At 39.3% G+C, this 15,107-nt stretch overlaps 1 protein-coding gene across 5 annotated transcripts in view; it reads right to left on the bottom strand.

The window, feature by feature from the left end:
• The window catches only part of SORCS1 (sortilin related VPS10 domain containing receptor 1), a 562,053-nt gene extending 560,999 nt beyond the window's left edge, over positions 1-1,054 (bottom strand). For 4 of the 5 annotated variants that reach the window (XM_027596991.2, XM_027596990.2, XM_027596987.2 and 1 more), the window contains exon 1: positions 485-1,042. In XM_027596991.2, the coding sequence (XP_027452792.2) occupies positions 485-1,042 (558 nt within the window). Of the gene's footprint in view, positions 1-484 lie in introns of all 5 variants that reach the window. The other variant, XM_027596992.2, reaches the window with a different exon arrangement.
• Positions 1,055-15,107: the final 14,053 nt, after the last annotated feature.

Raw genomic sequence — 15,107 nt, forward strand, 5'->3', positions numbered from 1 at the left:
CTGCATCTCTCTTCCCTTCTGGGGAAGAGGGGGTTAGAAGCTTTGCAGAAAAATAAGCTTACACATAAAGTCTTCTTGATCTTACTTGTGCTCACCCATAAGTCTAGCAAGTAAAAGGAAAGTCACTTAAAGGAATGTCATCCTGCCTGGAAATTTAACCCATTCACCTCCACATTCAGAATACTTAACCCCCTCTGTTTGCCTGTCTTCAACTGTTACTACACCAATGAGACCACGAAACAGGAAACAGGGATTTGCCTGCCCAGTTTGAAGCTTTTGGGGGGTTCTGAGAGGACTCTGATGGTGTCATGGGTCTCCTGATAGATGACATTAACTCCTAAGGGAGGTGGGCAGGGAAGACTTTAGTTTGCAGCATCTCTCAAGTCCAGAAACCTCATTTCCCCCAAATTCTCCATCAGAACACAACATTCTGCTTTAACCCTTTCCATCTTTCACCCCTTGCCCTCAGTCCCCATCTACTCACGCTGCTGTTGTGGCCAGACCAGTGGACCATGGCTTGGTTGTGTGCGGAGTCGCCTGTCAGCGCGAACGTGGTGCTGGTCAGTCTCAGCTCCTCCATCCGGAAGCGAGTGGCTTTGTCCGGGTCCCGCTCCAGAGTCCCAGGCTCCTGCTGCCCTCCATCCCTTAGCACTCCCCGGGGGCTTCGACTCGCGCCCTCTCCCCTTTCTGCCTTCCCGGGATCCGCTTCACTCCGTCTCCGCCGGCCAGAGCGTGGGGCAACCGCCACCGACCCCCCGGTGCCAGGGGCCCGCTCCAGGGACAGCGCTCGGTCTCCGGGGGCCACTGCGAACAAGGGGCGCCCAAGGAGGGGCAGGGGCGTGGCAGCAGCTCTGCCTCGCGGCCCCTGGCGAAGGAAGCCCCCTGGGGTCGGAGCCCAGCGCGGGGCCGAGCCGGGGGATAGCTGGGGGTAGCAGGAGCCGCCGCCGCAGGCGCCCGGGACGCAGAGGGCCAAGAGCCCCGCGCCCGTGAGGAGCGCGCTCAGCCGGGCTGGGGAGCCGCCGCCGGCGCCAACTTTTCCCATCGCGGGAGCGGAGAGCAGGAGCGGAGAGGGGGCCGGAGCCGAGGCGGCTGCGCGGGGCTCTCCGCTGGCCGGCTGTTGGGGGGCAGGCGCTCAGGACCCCAACTCCATCCAAGTTGGGCCGCGGAGGGGGCGGGCGAAGGCGGCGCGGGGCAGGTGGCGGCCGCTTGCCCAGGCTGGGCTGGTGCCGAGCGTGGCTTCGGACCGAGCGAGCCGCCGCCACGCGGGGGTGGAGCTGAACTGAAGTCACGGGCGGAGCGGGCGCTGGCGCGCTGGCGGGCGACGCGGGAAGGGGGGGAGGGAGGGAGCTGCCGGGGCTCCGGGCGCCGCGTCCCGTTGCCGAGCTGCGCCGCGCGGGTGGCTGCGGGGACTGGATGCGTCGTCGGCCCTCCCCTTGGGCTCGCGGGCGCTGCCGCCGCCCGCTCTGCGCCCCCGCGGCCGCGGTCTCCGCTCTCCCTCCCGTGGGGGCGGCCAGCCGGAGCTCGCGGAGTGCTCGCTGTGTTGGGGACTTCCTATTCCTGTTTTACTGTTTCTGTCAGTCTCTGCTGCCGTTTTCTCCCCCGCACTCCACCCCCTCCTCGTCTCTTCCAGTTTAGATGATAAGGTTGGGTGGGCTCCTGGTCTTTCCCTCCTTCGTCTCCGCGAGTTGGCGTCTTGACGGTAGCTTAGGCAGAGCCTGAGTGTCCCAGCCTGGGGGAGATCCCAGGAAGGCAACTGCAGAGAATGATGTAATTAAATGATCGTGTGTGTGTGTGTGTGTGTGTGTGTGTGTGTGGTCTGGGGGGATTTTTTTTTTTTTCCCCATAAATTATTACGCTTAGATTCCTTTCCGGACCTCCTAAAGCGCTCACTGTATTTGAATTCAATCTTCCTGCATTTTGTGGACATGTATCTTGGCTCCCCTAAGAGACCACAAACTCACTGAGGACAGGAATTGTGAGCAACTTGGAAGAAGTGGCCAGTTTATTTTCTTTGCTATTTTTATCCTCTGCTTGACACAGTGTCCTACGCGGTAGGAAATCTGTCAGTCTTTAATTGAATACATACGCATTGTGAGTCTATTCTACGTCCGTATGCACATAGATACAGGGAAAAAGGCACGGTGCTATATTTATCCTATATCTTTTGTGCCTAGCCCAGAGCTGCTAGCCACATACCTGAAGATTCTTATCAGCAAACTTCACGGCTATGCTGGATGCTCTGCCACAGCCTAGTTTGCTGTGGGGCCTCAGACGAAGGGGCAATCTCTCAGCTTCCTACACTTTAAAATTAAGCGGTTGCATCAGATGACCTTTAAAATTCCTTCCACTTCTAAAATTCTATAATTGTATGATTATAATGTCTGTCCATTCCAGCTCCCCTGCTACTGTTCAGAAGTTCAGATGAAGATTTATAGTAGGTGAATGGGCTTTGAAAATTACAAAGAATTTTCCCAAACCCAAGCCTTTTTCAAATGGAAAGTTTGCTTCTAAGGGTTGAAATACCTTCGAATTTTTCTGTAGTCTTCATGTGCCTAATAACACTTCCTTATCACATGGTAGCTATTAAATTATTCAAAGCATATTTACTGATTAAACAAATGAATGCCATGCAAATCTTCAGTTTCTAATTATATTTTTGTTCATTTTCACACTTGCAAAGGTAACCTTCCCAAAAAATCTAAATTGTGAGTTTGTGATAAGACCAACTTAAAAGTAGCGGTGATGATTATTCTTCAATTAATGATACTCTTTTTGATACTGTTCAAGAGGAAATTCTCTTATATCAGTCCAACCCAGAGCTGTGTTACACAAACAATTATTTAAATTCTTGTTCTTATGTCCAATCCAAGAAATATGCAAATGCAAGGAAGCCGACTTCTTAGCCTTTGAATGTAAGTACTAAAGACAGAGTGACCTGTTTGTTTTTAAGAGAGACACAGACTGTTCTTCCAGAAGCACCTCGACTACCCAAGCCTGGATCCTCCTAAAAAAGGAACATTGTCTGGCACACTTCTAGATGGAGAGGAGAGCCAGAGGTCCTCCCTCCTCCCAAAACTGCAAATGTTCTTCCTTAAAACCCAGGGCAACTGTTTTCCTCTCCTGAGAAAGGTTTTCAGAGCTTTGTGGGATTCTTTGCCTTATGTCTTCTTTCTATACCCTGCTAAACTCCTTTCCAGTCTGGATGAGTGTGTGAGATTTCCTCCAAGAGAGGAAAAACCAGATTAAAGAGTTAGAACCCGAATAAATTCCCATCCTAATATAGGACTGGAAAATGCAAAATGGAAAAAAGAAAGAAATTAGTGAATTCAAATTTTCTGGCCTTAGTCTATTATTGCCCTACCAAAATTTAGGTGGTTTTGATTTCAAAATGAAGTTCCACCTGAAGAATTGGTAGAAAGAGAGCTGACTTTTCCTTCCCAAATCATTTACAACTCCCATCTTTTAAAACAGACCCATTACAATAATCCCTTTAAAATGAAATCATTTGCAATCCATTTGCTGAGAATTCATAGAGGGCAGGCGTTTTTTAAACGCCTGATTCTAATTATTCATTTGAGAAAAAGGTTACACAGATGTGGGTGAAATTGGCTCCAAGAATTGTTTTTTATATAAATTCATTTCATTTCTTATGTCTCTGATCCTTTGTCAACAAGCGGAAAAGGAAAGTACCAGTAGTTTCCTAAACCATTTTCTTTTCCTGGAAGACTTCAAGAAATGGCTTAATTATGGGGGAAAGTGGTCTAGCCTATTTCAAGGTATTTCCAATCCAACAACTCACTAAGCAACCCGACAGATTGTATTAATATACTGCATTAAGAATGGGTTATTACGAAAATAGTTGCTATCAAATGTCAGTAGAGAACTCTGTAATTCCAATAAGGAGTCTTTTCATTGTACATTGAAAGATACGCTCTGCTCCATCTTATCTCTGAAATAGTCATCTCCAAAGTGGGGCACAAGTATCCAAATAGTACCATAAGATAATTCATTGTGTGCAGGAAGAAAACAGCCTTGTTAATATTTAATTACCGATTAACATATATAAATGTATGTTTCTAACTATACACAGAGAGACAGAAAAAGAATATGAACATTTTGGAGCCATGTGCTAATTGGTGTTGAATGATCAAAAAGGTTCCGAGGACTTGCCCTCCCAAGCAGCAAAAATGGTCTTTGAAATGGATAAAAAAATATTATTCCTTGCCATTATTTGAAACTCTTCACTGACTTACCATTGCAAACAGAATAAAATCCCCATGGGATCCTTGCATGGACAATTAGGCCTGCAAGAGGTGAGTGCTGCCTGTTCTTCAACTACTTTTGGCAGCTCTCTTTCCCCTCACCCATATGCTCCAGCCATTCTGGGCATCCTTTCCTCCCATGTGCCAAGTTTTTTTCAACTCATTCAGTTTTGCATATGCTGCCTGGAATCCCCATGACCACGCCTACTTCATATGGGTGACTCCTCTTCTTTGACATCTGTACTTTAAATGTACTTCCTTGGAGAAACTTTCTCTGACTCCCTACCCAACAAAAAAATTCCTTTCACATTTTCTGTGTCAGTCCCCTATTAGTTTCTTCTTAGCATATATGGTAGTCTTCAATTCTTTCATTTGAGTGGTTTTTGCTAAAACTCCCCACAAATCTACAAGTAGGTATGGATCACATCTCCCTTATTCATCTGTTGTTTCCCCAGTGCCTCCTTCAGTGCGTGACTCATTGGGAGGGCTCACTGAATAATGTTTGGCTGGCTGAGCCACACGGGTATAGCAGCCTCAGCTGCACAATGTCCAGTATTAACATTTTGTCAATTAGATGTGTACCCATGCCGGAAAACTTGCTAAGGATTTTACATGTATCCGCTCATTAGTTAATTAACTAATTAATTAATTATTTTAAGCAAAACTCAGCTAAGTATGATCATTGTTCCCACTTCACAGATCCCTTTCGAAACAATGCAGTCACACACCAATTTAGTGAAAGATGAAGGCTTCAGTGTAGGCTTCTTATTCCTAGTATGTTCTTGACTTTATGCAATACTCCTTTTTCTCCCAATCCCACTAATAACAGATAATGTTTATTGGTGATTTATTTTGTGTCAGGCTCTACAATTAGCACTTTGAATAATTTCTAGTAATGTTGAACAAACAATTTTGAAAACAAGTTGTTTAGGTTGAAGGTGAAATTTGTGTTCTCCAGTTTACGTTCGCTTTTATTTGGTGGGGGTGGGGGTTAATATTAAAGACCGTGGTGTATTCACTACACACATGACCTTCCTGCACCAGTTATAGGAGTTGTCACATCGGTTTCCTCTCTTCCCCTTTCCCTAGGTCTCTCCATAGCTAGTGGATAACTTGGCTTCAGCTGCACTAAATCACATTATATGCTTCATCATTAGAACAATGTCTTTTAATAGCTCTGAAAATACTTGGCTCCCCTTGGATACCATTGAGACAAGGTGTCTTGCATTTCAGATCAATTACACGAGGAACCATAGGAAGAAAGTGAGGGAGAAGAAGATGCAGACTCTTCTCATTACTGCTGAGGGGAGATGGGAGTTTTGCAAAACTGCCCTTTAAAATACTTTGAGGTATCAACAAATACTGACCTGAGTCTGAATCCAGTAATTTTATCTCTTCTCATATACCCAATTTAAGTGGCTTTAATGCAAGGGCTTAAACTCTCTTATCTGTAAAAATAGGTCTAAGATTATCTACCTGACTCATAAGGATGTTGTAAAACTTAATTCAACTTCGTATACCTCTTGGAGATAACAATACAACTTCATATTTACGAAACTCTTATCTCATCAGACCTGTAAAGAGTTTTTGGGTTTTTTTCCCCTAGTTTAATAAATCTTGCAGCAGCTTCAAAAGGTAGGTAGGGGGCAGTTTTTGCCTGCATCATACAGAATAAAAAGAAATTTATCCAAGGTCATGGAGTTTGAGAAAAAACTTAGCACTGAATTTTGTTATACTTCACTTCTACCATTTAGTCCAAATCTGCACCCAATTTATATATACATGAATTAAAACTCCCCGTTATTTTTGTTTAGCTACTACGCACTGCCTACACAATCATTTCAGGTTTCAAAAGATTGTATAATTAAATAGGAAGAGAGAAGCATGAAATAATATCACTGTTATTGTGTGAACTCATATATGCATACGTATTTTTCCCATTTTAATAGTCCTACTTAATGTGGAATAGATAAAATGTGTACTATGACTAAGTAAGTTTATTTAGAGCAGTATTATTAGACTTTAAAACTATACCGTTACCAAAAAGACTTAGAATGTTTTTAAAAATTATTGTAATCTTAAAATTATCTAGAAACCATAAAAAGTAACTTCTGTCATCTCTCTCCTGTCCTCCAATTGTGTTAGTCCAAAATAAAAAGGTTTTATCATAGTAAATCACAAAACCAGCTTCATAACACTTTTTTGATTACGGTCCCCTTGAAAGTACAAGTAGTAAGAAATGAACTCAGTTGGTTTTGCTTCTTTTTCTTTGGGAGTACTGGGTAGGGGAGTGAAGAAAGAGACAGGAAGCTACTCCCCAAATCTTTAAGGGCCACTGAAATGACAACCAAAAGCTTTCATATCACAAGAAGTCTTTTGTTATTTTTGTCTCTTTTCCATAGAACTGATCCAAGGATGAATGAGGTTAACATTGAAGCCAAATTCAGTAGATTTCTAGGGCGTAATATTCTAGCAGAATACAACTCCATAAAATGTACAGTAGCCATTGAAAAATAAGATCTTTGGGACTTCTCTTTCAGAGGGCAAGAGTAGCTTGCAAAGAAAAGGAGGAAATAAATCAAAGAATAAGTAGCACAGCTGGGTAGATATTAACTACTCTGTGTGGCTTCCCATTTCTCTATTTGATCTGGACAAAGAGTAGATATAGTCCAGCCCCCAAGAGTGCAGATATGCCCGACAGTATGTTAATCTCTGATAGGAGCACAGAACAGAAAGGAAGGGAAATTATCAAAGCCCAAGGTTTATTGTGTCTATCAGCCTCTACTGCTTGGAATAGTACAGGGTGGGGCTTAAATTCCTAAATTTTGAAGTCAAAATCCTAGTTTTCAGTCCAGTATATGCTAGTCACTAGCTGTACAAGATCATTTGACTTTCTGAATCTCTGTTGCCTAATCTGTAAAATGGACATTTCGTCACCTTCTATAGGTAAGTTTGCTCTATATGGCATGGAGCAAATACACAAATTGCACAGAGTAATACATGTTAGCTGTTGTTAAATTTATTTCACAGTTCAAATATCACCTTTCACTTGACACTGTCCTCCAACATGCCTGCCTAGATGGAAGACAAGAAGTTAAAATCCAGTCAAAAATAAACTTATTTCCTGCTAGAAATAAAACAAAATTTAAAGGCCACCATACTGAGAAATAGAGAACAGGGGTTGAAACTCAGACGTTTTGTGTTGTAATTAAATTAAAAGGATGGAATGAACTACTGTCTTCCTACATTTTGTCAAACCTGTCTTTTATGTGAATCATAGTACAAGGACTCTGCCCTTGAGTTTCACAAGCTTCTAGGAGGTAAGCAGTAGATTGGATGGTAGTCTGAAATTTTGACTATGTATTTGAATTATTTTTTGCAATGTGGAAAATAAACTTAAGATAGGTCAGAGGGAATCCCTTATTTAAGACATCATGGAATAAATACATACAATTTATCATGTAGAGATATTCTAGAGTTTGAAGATGTGAGTAAGCTTAGATCAACACTTAGACGGGGACCCATAATTGTTTGCCTTGAACAATGTTACTAAAGCGCTCAGCTAGCTACCTTTATCTTCTCAGTTACTATGACCAGGTATGACTCAGAGTCACATTGTGGGCAGAGGCTGGTCCATTTTCTAAAGTCAGATGTGGTCCTAGCTGTGGTGGTCTAAAGAACTCCTTTTTAAGAAGGTGATTGGTTCATTGTTAATCTAGTGCTATGTGCCTGCTATCTAGGTCCCACACCAATGTATTTTATCCCATTTCTCCATCTCCTAGTCTAACTCCCTGATATTTCTAGGTTTTGATTCCCTTACCTACTTAGATTCACATTATCTACTTTTGTTTCCTTTATATCTGCTGACCATGGATTCAGCTCTGAATTGATAGCCTCATGGTACGTACCAGTCATCTTTTTTATAACCTAACTCTTGGTCCCTGCCTACCATGGCCTATATATCATTACCTCTTAGACCCGAGTATTTCATTAGGGAATGTTTGGAATTTACCCATTGACTTTTAAGGGTTCTTACCATGGAAATCATCTTATAATATATATTTCAGTGCTGTTGTTTTAGTACTACATAGGTAACCAGTATCTGTTTTCTATATTCTGTTGCCATCCTGCATCTATTCTGACGTTATATTTTTGTTATAATCATCTGTCTTATCCATCCGTCTTCTTCATTGGACTGCAAACTCCAGTGGACTAGGGGTCCTGTAGGTCTTATATATTTATCTCCCAGCCTCAGTATCCAACCCAAGGCAGAAGCACAGTAGACATGCAGTAAGTGTTTATTGAATGAATAAATGAACGACAAGGCTGGCATTCTCCCATCTTTGATATGGTTCTTTTTATTTTTTCAATAGCTTTTCTTAATATTGTCAGATAATCATCACTAGGATGAATCACAGCCACCCACCCCGGATGTCACATAAAGCTAAATTTACACCCAAGACAAAAGTTGAATCAATAAATAAGCAATTAAAAAATCATTAACTGAAATGTTAATGTCTTCCAACCTATCACTATTAGCTACAGCTTGTTTGAAGAGAATCCTACCCCATAAACATGACAATGGTTTTTAGCATTTAAAATTTATTTTAATAAATTATTTTGAAGTTTAACCTACAGCCAAAAGAATGTCCAAATCTTAACTATATTGCTCAGTGATTTTGTTTTTGCACATACACATGCATGTGCGTACACACACACACACACAGATAGAATTCTTTTCCAGAATCACAAGGCTTCTTGAATGTTACCAGTCAATAACACCAATGTGCATCCACTCTGACAAAGATATGCCTATTCTGACTTCTGTCAGCAAAAATTAATTTTGCTCTTCTTGAAAATATTTAATAGAACCAAATAATATATATCCTTGTATCTGGGTGTTATAATTCAATACTATATTTGTAAGATTCGTCATGCATGTAGTATGTACTAGTGATCAGTCCATTCTACTACCGTGTAGTATTCCAACAGTATGAATATACAACCATTTATTCTTTCATTCTACTAGTGGCAGATCTTTAAGTACTTTCCCCTTTATGGCTGTTATGAATACAATGGGTATGAGCATCACTGTTCATGTTATTTGGTAGACATAAGCACTCATTCTCTAGGATACATTCTTGGGCCTGGAATCCAGAAGTCCTAGGAAGGCATGTGTTTACTTGTACTATATAGTACCAATTTTTCAAAGTGTTTGTTCCAAATATAAACGTATGAGAGTTCCAGTAATTTTACATCCTCACCAACACTTAATTAAAAAAAAAAATTTTAGCCAAGCTGGCGAAAGTTTAGAGGTAACTTCTGGTCATTTAATTTACATTTTCCTGAAGACTAACGACGCTGAGTATTTTTAAAGTATTTATTGACCGTTTGAATATCCTATTTTCTAAAGTGCTTGTCTCAGGCTTTAGTCATTTTAAAAATATTAGTTGGTCAGTATTTCTTATTGATTTGTAGAAGTTCTTATATAATCCTTTTCCTCATATGATTTATAGAGACAGTAGTGATATTTTATATATAATGTCCCAATCTATGGTTTGCTTTTTCTATATTCTATTTCCTGATGAATAGAAATTCTTAATCTTGATGTAATACAATTCATCAATTACTTCAAAACTTTATGGTAATGCTTTTTATTTTTAGTTCAAGCAGTCTTTTCTTATACCATATCCATGGATGTATTATCTTATTTTTTCCGTAAACTGTGTTGTTTTACTTACTGATTTATGTCTATAGTCCATCTGTAATTAATTTTTGTATATGGTATGAGGTGAACATTCATATTGTTTCATTTGGCTACCAATTAACCCAATACCATTAATTAAAAAGACCATCCTTTTCCCACTACACTGCTGTAACATAATTACTATAAATCAGGTAACATATGCGTGTGTGTCTGTTTCAGAGTTTTCTATTCTGTTTAATCAGTTTGTCAAACCCTGTGCTAATAAAATACATTAGTTACTGTAACTTTATAATAAATCTTGGTATCTGGGGTGAAGTCCCCTACTTCGTTCTTCCAGATCATTTCAGAACTACCTTGTTGATTTTGAAAAGGCTGGACTTTTTAATGGGATTACATTGCATCTATAGATCAATTAGGGAGAAATTAACATTTTAAAAATATTGAGTTCTCCAATCTGTGAATACATTATTTTTCTTTCTTTATGTAGACATTCTTTAAATTCTCTCAGCAATATTCATTAGTTTTCAGTGTAGAAATCCTGCACACCTTTCAATAAATTTATTCTCAGATATAGGAGGTGTTTTGTGACACTTTGAATATTATATTTATCTTAATTTTCAATTATTTGTTAGTCTATAGAAATGGAATTAATTCTTATATTAATTTTGCACCTAGTGACCTTGTTAATTTTACTTATTAATTCTAATAATTTTTAGAATCTTTTAGAATTTTTATGTGCCTAATGATATATCATGTGCAAATTGAACATCTATTTCTTTCCTTCAAATATTTCTATCATATACTTATTTATTTATGCCTTGCTTATTGCTTTGGATAGGAAGACAAATATGATGTTGAATTGAAGTGGTGGCAATGGGCTACTTTAGCTGATGGCATTGGGCTCAGAAAATAGTTTAACACTTTATGTTTAAGCCTATGATATATGTTGAGTTATTTTTTGCATAAGGTGTGAGTCTTAAGTTGAAAAGTATCTTCCCCCCATAAGATTTTGCATGCATCTTTGTAAAAAATTAGTTGGGCATATGGGGTTTTCATTTCTGAGCTCTCTTCTGTTCCGTTGATTTGTGTGCTTACCCTCCATACAGTCTTGATGCTATAGATGTATAACACATCTTGAAACTGGGTAGGTGAATTCTTCCTACTTTGTATTCTTTTTTAACATTTTTCATTTTAAGGCAGTTTTCAGTTTACAACAAATTTGAGAGGGAGTTACAGAGGTTTCTCACAAGCCCCACATATACATAGCCTCTCCCATTATCAACACTACTCACCAGACTGGTACTTTTTTTTTTTTTTTTTTTTTTTTTTTTAACCAAGCATGAACTTACAGTGACATTTTGTAACCATGTAAAGTCCATAGTTCATCTTGGGGTTCACTCTTGGTGCTGGGCATTCTATGGGTTGAACAATGTATAATGACATGTATCCATCCATTATTGTAACAGAGTATTTTTATTTCCCTAAGAGTCCTCTGTGCTCTACCTATTCATTTCTCCATGATGCCCTAATCCCTGGAAACCATGGAACTTTTTACTGTCCCATAATTTTGCCTTTCCCAGAATGTCATAGAATTGGAATCATACAGTATTGTAACCTTTCCATATTGGCTTTGTTCACTTAGTAATATGCATTTAAGGTTCCTCCATGTGTTTTCATAGCTTAATAGAGATGAATAATATTTCAATGTCTGGGTATAGCAGTTCATGTATCCATTCACCTACTGAAGGGCATTTTGCCTGCAACAAAATTTTGGCAATTGTAAACACAGCTGCTATAAATATCCCTATGCAGGTGTTTGTGTGGGCATAAATTTAAACTCTTTTGAGTAAATACAAACAAGCATAATTGTTGGATCATATTCTAAGAGTATGTTTGGTTTTATAAGAAACTGCTAAACTGTCTTCCAAAGTGGCCATACCACTTTGTATTCTCACTAGCAGTGTATGAGAACTCCTGTTGTCCCTATCTTTGTCAGCATTTAGTGTTGTTGGTGTTCTGTATTTTGGTTATTTGAAGGTGTGTATCAATACCTCATGGTTGTTTTAATTTGTAGTTTTGTGATGACATATGATGTGGAGCATCATAAACTTATTTGCTATCTGTATATCTTCTTTTTATTTTTTTAATTAACCTATAATGTGTTCTTTGTTTCATGTGATTCATCAGTCTTACACAATTCATAGCGCTCACCGTAGTACATACCCTCCCCAAGGTCCATCACCCAGCCACCCCATCCCTCCCACACCCCACCACTCCAGGAACCCTCAGTTTGTTTCCTGAGATTAAGAGTCTCTTATGGTTTGTCTCCCTCTCTGGTTTCATCTTGTTTCATTTTTTCCTCTCTTCCTTTATGATTCTCTGCCTTATTTCTAAAATTCCACATATCAGTGAGATTATATGATAATTGTCTTTCTCCGATTGACTTATTTTGCTTACCATAATGCCCTCTGGTTCCATCCACATTGTTGCAAATGGCAAGATTTCATTTTTTATGGCTGCATAATATTCCTGTGTGTGTGTGTGTGTGTGTGTGTGTGTGTGTGTGTATACACACACATACACACCACATCTTCTTTATCCGTTCATCTGTTGTTGGACATCTAGGCTCTTTCCATAGTTTGGCTATTGTGGACATTGCTGCTATAAACATTGAGGTGCACATGCCCTTTTAGATTACTACATTTGTATCTTTGGGGTAAATACCCAGTAGTGCAATTCCTGGGTCATAGGGTAGCTCTATTTTCAACTTTTTGAGGAACCTCCATACTGTTTTCCAGAGTGGCTGCACCAGCTTGCATTCCCACCAACAGTTTAGGAGGGTTCCCCTTTCTCCACATCCCCACCAACATCTGTTCCTTCCTGACTTGTTAATTTTAGCCATTCTGACCGGTGTAAGGTGGTATCTCATTATGGTTTTGATTTGTAGTCCCCTGATGCTGAGTGATGTTTAGCACTTTTTCATGTGTCTGTTGGCCATTGGGTTGTCTTCTTTGCAGAAATGTCTGTTCGTGTCTTCTGTCCATTTCTTGATTGGGTTATTTGTTCCTTGGGTGTTGAGTTGAGAAGTTCTTTATAGATTTTTAATACTAGCCCTTTATCTGATATGTCATTTGCAAATATCTTCTCCCATTCTGTCAGTTGTCTTTTGCTTTTCTTGACTGTTTCCTTTGCTGTGCAAAAGCTTTTTATCTTGATGAAGTCCCAATAGTTCATTTTTGCCCTTGCTTCCCTTGCCTTTGGAGATGTGTCTAGGAGGAAGTTGCTGCAGCTGAGGTTAAAGAGGTTGCTGCCTGTGTTCTCCTCAAGGATTTTGATGGATTCCTGTCTCACATTTAGATCTTTCATCCATTTTGAGTCTACAAGCTCTATTACAAAGCTGTAATCATCAAGACAGTATGGTGCTGGCACAAAAACAGACACATAGATCAATGGAACAGAATAGAGAGCCCAGAAATGGATCCTCAACTCTATGGTCAATTCATCTTCGACAAAGCAGGAAAGAATGTCCAATGGAAAAAAGACAGTCTCTTCAACAAATGGGAAAATTGGACAGCTACACACAGAAGAATGAAATTGGACCATTTCCTTCCACCATACACAAAAATAGACTCAAAATGGATGAAAGATCTAAATGTATATCTTAATTGAGGTCTCTGTTATGATTTTGGCTCACTTTTAATTATGTTGTTTATTTTCCTATTAAGAGTTTTTAAAGAGTTTTAAGAATGTTTTGTATATTTTGTACAGCAATCCTTTATCAGATGTCTTTTCTTCCAGTCTGTGACTTGTCTTTTAATTCCCCTGATTTTGTCTTTCATAGAAGAGAACTTTTAAACTTTAATGAATTTCAATTTATCAGATATTTCTTTCATGGATTGTGTCTTCAGTGTTGTATCTAAAAAGGCATCACCGTACCCAAGGTCATCTAGGTTTTCTCCTATGTTATTTCTTGAAGTTTTATAGTTTTGTGTTTTACATTTAGATTTATGATTTGTTTTGAATTAATTTTTGTGAAGGGTGTAAACTCTGCTAGATTTATTATTTATTTATTTATTTATTTTGCTTGTAGATGCTCACTTGTTCTAGCACCATTTACTGAAGAGACTATATTTTCTCCATTGTATTATCTCTGTTCCTTTGTCAAAAATCAGTTGACTATACTTATGGGGGTCTATTTCTCTATTTTGTTTCATTGATCTATTTGTCTATTCTTTTGCCAATATCACAATGTCTTTTTTTTTTTGAGATTTTATTTATCTATTTGAGAGAGCATGCATGAGTGGGGTGGGGGAGCGTCAGTGGGAGAGGGGCAGAAGAAGGAGAAACAAACTCCCTGCTGAGCAGGGATCCTGACATGAGGCTCAATCCTAGGACCCTGAGATCATGACCTGAGCTGAAGGCAGACGCTTAACTGACTGAGCCACCCAGGCGCCCCCACACTGTATTGATTACTGTAGCACTATAGTAAGTCTTGAGGTTGGGTAGCATCAATCCCCCAACTTTGTTCTTTTCCTTCAATATTGTATTGGCTATTCTGGGTGTTGTGCCTCTATAAACTTTAGAATCAGTTTTGTTGATATCCACAAAATAATGTGCTGGAGGTTTGATTGAGATTGCGTTGAATCTACATATCAAATTGGGAAGAACTGACATCTTGACAATAATAAGTCTTTCTGTCTAGTTTTTTGATTTCATTCATCAGAGTTTTCTGGTTTTCCTCATATAGATCTTACACATCTTTTGTTAGAATTATACCTGAGTATTTCATTTTGAGGGGATAGAAATGTAAATGGTATTGTTTTATATTTCATTGTTAATATATAGGAAAACAATTGCCTTCTGTTTATTAACCTTGCATCCTGTGACTTGCCACAGTTGCTTATTAGTTCCAGGTTTGTTTGTTTGTTTCAATTATTTCAGATTTTCTACATAGATAATCATGACATCTGTGAACAAAGCAGTTTTATGTCCTCTTTCTCAATCTGCATAACTTTTGTTTCCTTTTCTTGCCTTAATGCATTAGCATGGACTTCAACTGTAATATTGAAGAGGAGTAGTGAGAGTGGACATCCTTGCCTTGTACCTAATCTTAGTGGCAAAGCATTGAATTTTTTTAT

This window comes from Zalophus californianus, chromosome 15, assembly GCF_009762305.2.
Source record: "Zalophus californianus isolate mZalCal1 chromosome 15, mZalCal1.pri.v2, whole genome shotgun sequence".
NCBI classification, from domain to species: domain Eukaryota; kingdom Metazoa; phylum Chordata; class Mammalia; order Carnivora; family Otariidae; genus Zalophus; species Zalophus californianus.